Source organism: Urtica dioica, chromosome 9 (genome assembly GCF_054948205.1).
Source record: "Urtica dioica subsp. dioica isolate 48M chromosome 9, U.dioica_male_clone48M_v1_H2, whole genome shotgun sequence".
Classification (NCBI taxonomy): Eukaryota; Viridiplantae; Streptophyta; class Magnoliopsida; order Rosales; family Urticaceae; genus Urtica; species Urtica dioica.
Window position 1 is genome coordinate 1,303,861 of NC_142764.1, and position 9,566 is coordinate 1,313,426.

A 9,566-nucleotide genomic window follows, 5' to 3' on the forward strand; every position below is an offset into this window, starting at 1 on the left:
AAAGCTTCTTCAAGGTTCAAGCTTCAAGAAAGGTTAGTAAACTTCTTAGCTCATAATAGTTTTTATTTATATGTACTTGCTCTTTGTCTAGGTTAGTAAAATCCGTTTTTACTTGTAAAAGAAAATTTTTAAAATTCCGCCGCTCACCGAAGCGTTAATTATTTTCTTAAACCCTAGATCGATTCCAACAGAGATGAATTTCCCCTCAATGGGAGGGGGTTTATATAGGTGTTTGGGGACCCCAAGGAGGTCCTTTGGCGTCCATGTGGGACTAGGAACGCGCCCCTTTTCAAGTGGAGGCGCACAAGAGGCAGCGGCGCACAACGCGCGGCGCGCGGTCTGCGCCGCGACCCGCGGTGCGCAGCCCTGGGTTGGTATTTCGGGTCTTTGACACAAATGTTTGTTTGACGGATAGGACTCGAGTCGATGCTCGACTCAAGGAGCAAAGCTCGACTCGAGGAGACCGGCTCGAGGCTCGACTCAAGGAGCGAAGCTTGACTCGAGGAGACCGACTCAAGGCTCGACTCAAGGAGCGAAGCTCGACTCGAGGAGACCGACTCAAGGCTCAACTCGAAGAGCGAGGCTCGACTCGAGGAACCGACTCAAGTCTCAACTCGAGGGGCTAAGCTCGACTCAAGTAGTCAAGAGTTTGGATGAGGGTTTGGAGGCTTGCCGCTCTTCAGGACCTCCGGCCTGACCATCGGCCCTTTGAGCGACGTACCTTCTCGGTGTCTCGGGTTTTCCGAAAACGACCGACAACATCATGATAAAAAAAATCTCGCTTTCTGTAGTTACTAAATTTATCAAAAAAATGTAGCTTTGAATCACAAGTCATGCGTTTTTCTAAACTTAATGAAGGGAAAGACAATGAACTTATTTAATTTATATAGTGTGTAGACAATAATAATAACTGGACAACAGCACAACTATATATTAATAATTGGACTCGGTCTAAACTTAGTAACCCTCAAAACTCATAAACTACCTTCTCAAAGTTTTCCATGTGCTGAGGCCGCAAAGATATGGCAACAGATAACCCACCAGTGTGATTGTTATCACTTTGAAAAATGAAAGCCTTCTCGTAAGTAAGGCTCCCGGGGCCCGTGTAAATCGGCGGACCCCACCCAAAATCAGCGTCACTGAGCCCCATCTTAGCCCAAGTAGTAATCTGAAAATTAGGACTGTACATGTAGAAAAGATAATTCCCTTTTTTTATAGTCGTTGGATCATCAGACATAAGCGCGAGATGATCGATAATGGATCTCAAGTACTCGTTGTCCATCCGGGCCCACGCCTCGCGAATCTTGGCCGCGGCGTAACACAGTGGCTTTGACACCAGATCTCCAGCCCGAGAGACTGAAAAGGCGCGAAACACGGCATTTCCGAAGAAGCCAGGTGGCAGCTGTGGCTTCCACCTATTGCCGATTCTAGAGTTCACCGGGAACGTCAGCCTCGTCTCTTCTTCGCTTCCGATCCCGCGGGCTTTGCACACACATTTCCATATATGCCCCGCCAGTACCTCAAATGTGCTATAAGAACTCTCACCATCACTTTTCTCTGTTGACGCCGTGCCTTTCAACTGGTCCAGCTGGTCCTTAGTCAACCTGAAAGTGGAAATCTTGAGGTCGTCTTCGGTTGTTGTGTGAGAAATTTGGCGATATTCGAATTCAGGGTGATCGAACTTGGGTTGAGGAGGGTCGCGAGGGCAAAGTAGTAAAGCACGGTCTAGAAATGGTTGAGTTGAAATTTCGAGACCGCGAGCAATCTCTGACCACGATTTGACGAGATGGAAAGCTGATGATCCGTCCATACCATGGTGTTCTCCGCGGACGCCGACTGAGACGCCACCACATCTGAAGTTAGTCACCTGAAATGCGATTTAAGCATTAAGTACTTGGCCGTAAATATTGGTTATTAGCCTATCTTGATAAGTCCCTCACCCTATTTTAGTTTTTTGTTCCTTTTTTGTCTAAATATTTATGATTTATATTATATATTTAGAAGTGAATTTTTTTAGGGTAGATGTGGCTAATCTTAAGTTATATGTAATTTCAAGTTACACTAACAAATTTAAAAGATTTTAACGTTCTAATAATTGATTTCAAATTATTCATGACAATAGAGAATTGAGAGATAATTTGCAATGAGTATGTTAATTAGCTTAGTAATTCTCTTCATGGATTTGTTACATAAACTTAAGGCTTCAGAATTGGGTAAAAAAAAAATACTGGTTCCGATTATTTCCAAAGTTTCATGTTCCTGAGGGATAGGGAATTAGAAATACTTGGCATATCCTGGAAGCACTTCTTCCGAAATTGTACCTTAGCACATGAAGAAAGACAATTAATCCGTAAAATTTTTCTATTACAAAAACACCATTATTTCTAGAATTTTCTTCAAATCGACTCAAACTCTCTTAAATTCTCTCAAACTTTCTCAAGTTCTTCAAATAAATAAAAATATATTTCGGAGACCTTTATATTTTGGTTTTTTTTTAAATTATATTTTGGTATAGGATTGTTGTCGATATATTAATTGTTAGTCGATATATCATCGGTATCATATGTATGTTGGGATTTCTTCCCCGAAACCCCTCTCACAAATTGAGAACGAAACAAAACAATAGCAAATAAAGGACTCAAATATTTATAGTGGTCCACCGTCAATGCGAAAGCTACATCCACTTTACCGTTGCAAAATCACTACAAACTCAAATCAGAGAGGTGTTTACATTATACAATTAGATTAAGGCTATTCTTGTTGAGATGAATAGAATACACCCTATGGACCCCTATTTATATACTTTTGAAGTTCATAAAGTTGGTCTCTCTTTCCTATGTGGGACTTTTTTCACTCCTATTATTTTAGGCTCCACACCTCCAACTTGGGGACTAATCTCATCACGTGTTTCCATTTTGTAGCTGCGACTCAACCCATCAGATGATGAGTCCAACTGAAGTCGAGCACAACTTCTGTTTGTCATATGGCACTGACTTCGTCAACATGTCAGCTGGATTTTGACTGCCTGCGATCTTCTCGAGTACTAGCACCCCATCTTCCAATGCCGATCTGATGAAGTTGTATCACAACTGTATATGCTTCATCCAAGCATGATACATTGGGTTCTTTGCCAATTGAATACCACTATGGCTATCGTTGTATAGCAGACCCTCGTTGTGATGTTGATCCAGCTCGTGCGGAAACGTCTACAGCCATATCATCTCCTTCGTGGCCTCGGTGATGGCCACGTACTCTTCCTCGCAGCTCGACAAGGCGACGATCTTCTGCAACCTCGACAGTCATCTTCTTGTTGTCGACGTCGCCTCCATTGTCAGCATCTACGAAGCCTTGAAGTCCCCGCTCGGACTTCCTGAATATCAACGCCGAGCTCGAGCTGCCTCTTAGATATCAGAGGATCCACTTCACAGCCTCCCAGTGCTCTATCCCCAAGTTACTCATAAACCTACTTACAACTCACACTGCATAAGCAATGTCCGGCCTCGTACATACCATTGTATACATCAAGCTTCCGATGGCCGAAGCATAGGGGATATTATCCATGTACGCCAACTCATCCTCTATCACTGGTGATTGCTCGTTGGACAGTTTGAAGTGGCTAGCTAGTGGTGTGCTAACTCACCCCGCATCCTCCATGTTGAAGCGTGCGAGCACCTTCTTCGCGTACTCCTCATGTGAGAGGTCGATGCCTTCTATGGTCCTCTTTATCCTTATCCCGGGGATCTGCTTCGAGTCTCCCAGGTCTTTCATCGCGAACTCTTTGGAAAGTTTCTACTTCAGCTCGTCGATCTCGTGTAGGTTTGCAACTACGATCAACATGTCGTCGATGAAAGAAGAAGAATCACGTAGGAGTTTTCAAGTCTCTTAAAATAGCAGCAGGGTCGGCCTCGCATCTGATGAACTTCGCGCACTTCATGAAGTTGTCGAACTTCTTGTACCACTGCCTTGGGGCTTGTTTCAGCCCATAGAGACTCTTCTGGAGCTTCCACATGAGCTTATCTTTTCCCTTCACCTCGCCATGAACCGTTGGATTCCTTTGCTCTCCTCCTTCATCCGGTACACCAATTGTTCTGCATTGCTTTCTTCCCAACTGGTAACTCCGCCAGCTCCCTAGTATGATTCGTGATCAGCATCGATCTGTATAGCCTCTTCATAGCATTCCGGCTCTCCTCTATTGGTTAGGAGGATGTATTGAGAGTCGAAGAGTACTTGTGCACGAGTTTTGTCACCCTACTCGATCTCCGCTGCTCGATCATTGGAGTCCGCTCATTCACATCGAGTTCGGTGTCCTCATCAGCCTCGTCTTCACTTTCGCGACCACGTCTAGTTCGGAGTGATCTCTCCTCGGTCGTTGAAGCGTCATCATTCAGCTCGGTCGTCGATAAGTCTCTCAGATCGATCGTCGAGCTCTTTTTCATCTCGTCCTTATACATCCTCTGCTTGTTGAAGATGATATTCCTTCTCCGAACAATCTTCCTTGCATCAGCATCCCAGAAACGATGATCGAGCTCAGTGTCACATAGTCGATAAAATAACATTTATTAGATTTGGGATCCAAATTATTTCTACCAGAATCATCAATATGAACATCGCACAAGCAACCAAACACTTTCAAAAAATAAAGGTTTACCTTCTTCCCATTCCACACCCTAAATGAACGCTCGCTCCTCGGTTGATCAAGAAGGCTGACGTATTGATTGCATCAGTCCAAAATGTATTGGGCAACTTGGAGTGAATCTACATAATCTGAGCTCGCTCATTCAGCGTTCGGTTCATCCTTTCTGCTACGCCGTTTTGTTGGAGAGTTCTTGAGATCGTTCTTATCATCTTGATCCCATTCTAGGCACAATACTGCTTGATGTCGGAGTCAACATACTCCCCGGCATTGTCGGACCTTAAGTACTTCACCTTCGAGCTCGTCTCCAGATCGACCATCGCCTTCCATGTCTTGAAGGCAGCAATTACATCATATTTATTTTTCAGAAAATAAACCCATACCTTCCTGGCGGAGTCGTTAATGAACACTACATAGTAGCGAGATCCCTCAAGTGAAGGGATAGGAGCTGGTCCCCATACATCGGTATGTACCAGCTCAAGGTTCTTTACCTTCAATTCTCTGCTCGCATTCGTGAAGTTGACTCACTTCTGCTTCCCGAGAATGCAGCTCTCGCACGCGTGATGTTCCACCATCTTCAGCTTCGGGATCATGTCGTCTTTCACCAGCATCTTAATCCATTTTTCGCTCATGTGTCCGTGACTTTTGTGCCACAGCTCGATTTTCTCGCTGTTGTCGACCACGGCCACCATGTCTCGGCAGCTCGACGTCATGTAGAGCATGCCCGTCTTCTATTCGCGAGCTATCACCATACCACCATTTGACCCTTTCCACGAGTTATTCTCGAACGTCGTGGTATAGCCTTCATCATCGAGCTGACCCATCGAGATTAGGTTCCTCATCGGCTTTGGCACGTGGCTGAATTTTTTTTATCTTCTAGACTTGCCTGTTTCCCATCTTCAGCCTGACGTCGCCGACACCAGCAATGTCTAGAGGTTCACCATCAGCCATGTAGACCTTCACATGGTTCCATGAGACGTAGTTCTCCATGATGTCGCTGTTGGGAGTTGTGTGGAAGGACGCTCTTGAGTCGAGCACCCAAGAGTCGATCGAGCTGTCCACCGTTAGCAGTATCAGATCTGCTAAATCTTCAGTGATGTTGTGGGTACCTCTTTTCTCCTCCTTTACCGATGCCTTGCAATACGTCATGATGTTACCCATCTTTCCACAGTTCCAGCACTCGAAAGATTGTCTGGACATAGATTGGCTTATCCCGTTCCGCGACTTCGATTTGCCTATGGAGTTCCGAGCTTGATTTCTGTCGTGGTTTCTATCCCTGTACTCCATGTGTAAGGCCGAGCTCAACGCAACCTCTTCAAATTCTATCCTTCTCACCTCTTCAGCAACGATGCGATCTCGCACGTCGTTGAACTTCAACTTCGCGCTCTCGACCGAATTGCTCACCGCCGCCCTCATGAGCTCCCAACTATTCGGTAGAAATACGAGCAGAATTAGGGCTCGCACTTCATCGTCAAATTCCATTTCAACCGACGATAATTGGTTGACAATCGCGTTAAATTCGGTCACATGCGTCGCTATTCCGGCTCCTTCATCCATCTTCAAGTGGAATAGCTATTTCATCAGAAACACCTTATTGTTCGTCGAGGGTTTCTCATACATGTCAGAAAGGATCTTCATCATCCCTGCCGTGGTCTTCTCCTTCGCCACGTTGTGAGAAACTTTCTTCGACAGCGTTAGTCGAACAACTCCCAAAACCTGCTTCTCGAAGAGATTCCATTCTACCTCGTCCATCTTCTCTGGCTTCGTGCTCAATGGTAGATGAAGCCTTCTACTGTACATGTAATCCTCAATCTACATCCTCCAGGACGCGTAGTCCGGCCTATCGAACTTTTCGATCCCGTGCACGGTGCCTTCTTCGCCTCTCATCATTTTCTGAATCGCTCAACCTAGATCTCTGATACCAGTTGTTGGGATTTCTTCGTCGAAACCGCTCTCACAAACAGGAAACGAAACTAAACAATAGAAAATAAAGGACACAAAGATTTATAGTGGTTCACTTTCAATGCGAAAACTACATCCACTTTGTTGCTGCAAAATCACTATAAACCCAAATCGGGGAGGAGTTTACAATATACACTTAGATTAAAGTGTTTCTTGCATGGATTAATAAAATACACCCTACGGACCTCTATTTATATACTTTTAGAGTTCACAAAGTTGGTCTCCATTTCCCATGTGAGGCTTTTTTCACTCCTATTATTTTAGGCTCCACACATTCTGACACTGTAGTCAATATAACATTGATACCACCGATAGATCATCGGTACCATCGATATATCCATCGGTAGTCGATATATCAGTAAAATCAGAATCTTGTTATTGATACCGATATTAGTATTTTAATCCTTTTTATGGTCAAGATAAATTATCTATTCCGACTGGATGCCCAAATATAGTTATACCTTACAACTAGCTCCTCATCATGTATAGTTTGTTGCACATACAAACCACATGCTTTAATTGATATCAATTTATACAATGTTTGAAATAATATTTAATTACTATGCTACCTTATTAAATAATTGTTACTTTTATTAGTAGTTTAAAAAATTTATCCATAATGTAAAACGTCATGTTCTAATATCTTGGAAAAATATATTGGTATCTTTTTATGTTTGCCCAGTATTGCAGATTTGAATATATATATATATATATATATATATATATATATATATATATATATATATATAGTATTATCTTTCATAATTAATTAGTTGTGATTTTCTAAGAAACTCTATTAAACGCATCATCGGTAGGGTATACACACATATATATATATATATATATATATATATATATATTTATAATATTATCTTTCATAATTAATTTGTTGTGATTTTCTCAGAAACTCTATAAAACGCATCATGGGAAGGGTTTGCCTCGTATAATTATTATATTATACTCATACGAGTTTTATTATGCATTGAGAGTTTTTGAGAAAGTTGTGCCTGAGGAAAAACTGTTTGTTCTATCTTTGTGTGAATCCCTATCTCTAGTGATCCACTTATTTGTCAGTGATGGAGGTTGGATTCGTTCTCGTAATATTCTAAGATCATGTATCATCATGAGCATGCATCAAACAATTTGTGAATTTTTTGAATGAAACCGAGAGAATCTTAGCATTTGGGAGCGTTTGACTAAAAATTGACAAATTGATCAGAAAAAAGGCACTTAAAACTTTATAATTTAACTAATATCGTATAAGCATCTACATGAGCAATTCGCTTGAATTTTTTCGTTACTTCTTTCAAGAAAAATATATAAGTTCTTTATTTTAGTCATACAATTTTGCTCAAAAAACATTTTTCTCAAATTTTCCTCTCAAAATAACAAAAAAAAAAAAAAAAAAATTCTCATATTCGCATTTTTTTAAGGTTCAATACATATACATAGCCTAAAGGAACGTTTTAAATTGGGTTCTCTAAATATACAATTATATGAAAATTCAAATTTTGTTATATAGGCAACCTTTCATAAATGTTAAGTAACAAGCTATAAGTTTTTATTAACAAAGCCTAAATTATATTAATGATTGTAAATATTCGTTAATAAATGTAAATAACATCATACTTTCAGGGCATAAATAAAATGTTAAAAACTTTCGAACATGTAATATCACCATAATGACTATTTACATAAAATTTACAAAAAGTTTAATATTTAGTCAATCTTTAAATTTTGGTGGCTTAGTTACTCAATTAATTGTTATAAACTTTCCCATTTTTTTGCTAAAATCATAAAAAATAAAAAAAAAATTACTAAGTTCGTATAGTTAACAACCATAAAAATGAAGTATATTCATTTCATATTAGAATTTTCCAAAATTTAGAGGGAAAATCGTATTAACTTAAGTTGTTCATAGTACGTGAGGTTCAAATTAATAAGAAAAAGAAAATCCATAGAAAATAAAATTTTCTATTAAAAATCGTTATTTTTTTTACAAAATTAATACACTCTTCGAGTTTAATGAAAGTAATAATCTATAATTGAAAAAATAAAATAAAAAAGGATTTTATCACTTATTGGAATTGGTATTCATATAGTTAGGCTAATATTATGCATATATACATATATATACATATATATATATATATATAACATACCTGCACCGCCAGCATAGGATAAGATGAAATGTCTTGAGAGCTGCGATCAATATAAGGGAGGAGAACTGACATCTCCGACGACGGAGCTAAGTCTCCGAGATCTCTGAGGTCGGAGTCAGTCTCGGCCTCAACAAAGGGTACGCCCTCCTCGTTGCAGTCGATCTCTGTGATTTTGTCACCGTCGAGCCTGCACCGTCCGGCGAGTGGGTAGAAGTGGACCAAAGTCTTGCTCAACGACTCCCTCAGCACCGTCGCGAATTCGGCCGTGCTTTTCGTCCGCCGATAAATGTAAACGACAGAGTTGTAGTGACGGAATATATAAGTTCCGTCCAGCAGCGTAAAAGAGATCGATCGTCGAGGTGTCTTTTCTGCCGGCTTTACTATTGTTGCCTTCATCGTTTTAATCTCGATCATCTTTTTCATGATTTCTACTCACTTCAAATTCTCAATAAGGATTTCAATTTGGTTGAACGATAATAGTATCACTATTATTGTTGAGCTATCAATGCCCAACGAAATTATGGAGGCAATATCAGTGCAATGTGTGAAGGATATTGTCTCCAGCTTTTGTCTCTAGTCTAGTCCCATCAATCTAAGGTTTCTGTGAACGTCGCTTTAAAGTTTGTGGCCCCACATTGTTTTTTTTCTTTGTTCATTGTATTATCATATAAAATGTGTGTTGTTGACGTTAAAACGCGCGGGAGAAACAAAACAACCCTTGTGCGATCTTTTCCGTGGACAAATAAATGATGGTGTATTACTAGCCACAAAGGATACCTACCCTTGGTGCGATCTTTCCGTGGTCTGTG

At 40.7% G+C, this 9,566-nt stretch overlaps 1 protein-coding gene across 1 annotated transcript; it reads right to left on the reverse strand.

The window, feature by feature from the left end:
* Positions 1-799: 799 nt before the first annotated feature.
* On the reverse strand, positions 800-9,315 carry LOC149384607 (shikimate O-hydroxycinnamoyltransferase-like). Its single transcript, XM_089626762.1, has 2 exons — positions 8,758-9,315; positions 800-1,867 (listed from the first exon to the last, which is right to left on the reverse strand). The coding sequence occupies exons 1-2, from the start codon at positions 9,178-9,180 to the stop codon at positions 968-970; spliced, it is 1,323 nt and encodes a 440-aa protein (XP_089482888.1). The 5' UTR covers positions 9,181-9,315; the 3' UTR covers positions 800-967.
* Positions 9,316-9,566: the final 251 nt, after the last annotated feature.

Excerpts from the sequence above, each read along its gene's own strand:
- LOC149384607 (XM_089626762.1), bottom strand. The coding sequence starts at position 9,180 with ATGAAAAAGATGATCGAGATTAAAACGATGAAGGCAACAATAGTAAAG. Across the intron at positions 1,868-8,757 it reads ATCCTATGCTGGCGGTGCAG|GTGACTAACTTCAGATGTGG; the intron begins GTATGTTATATA and ends ATCGCATTTCAG.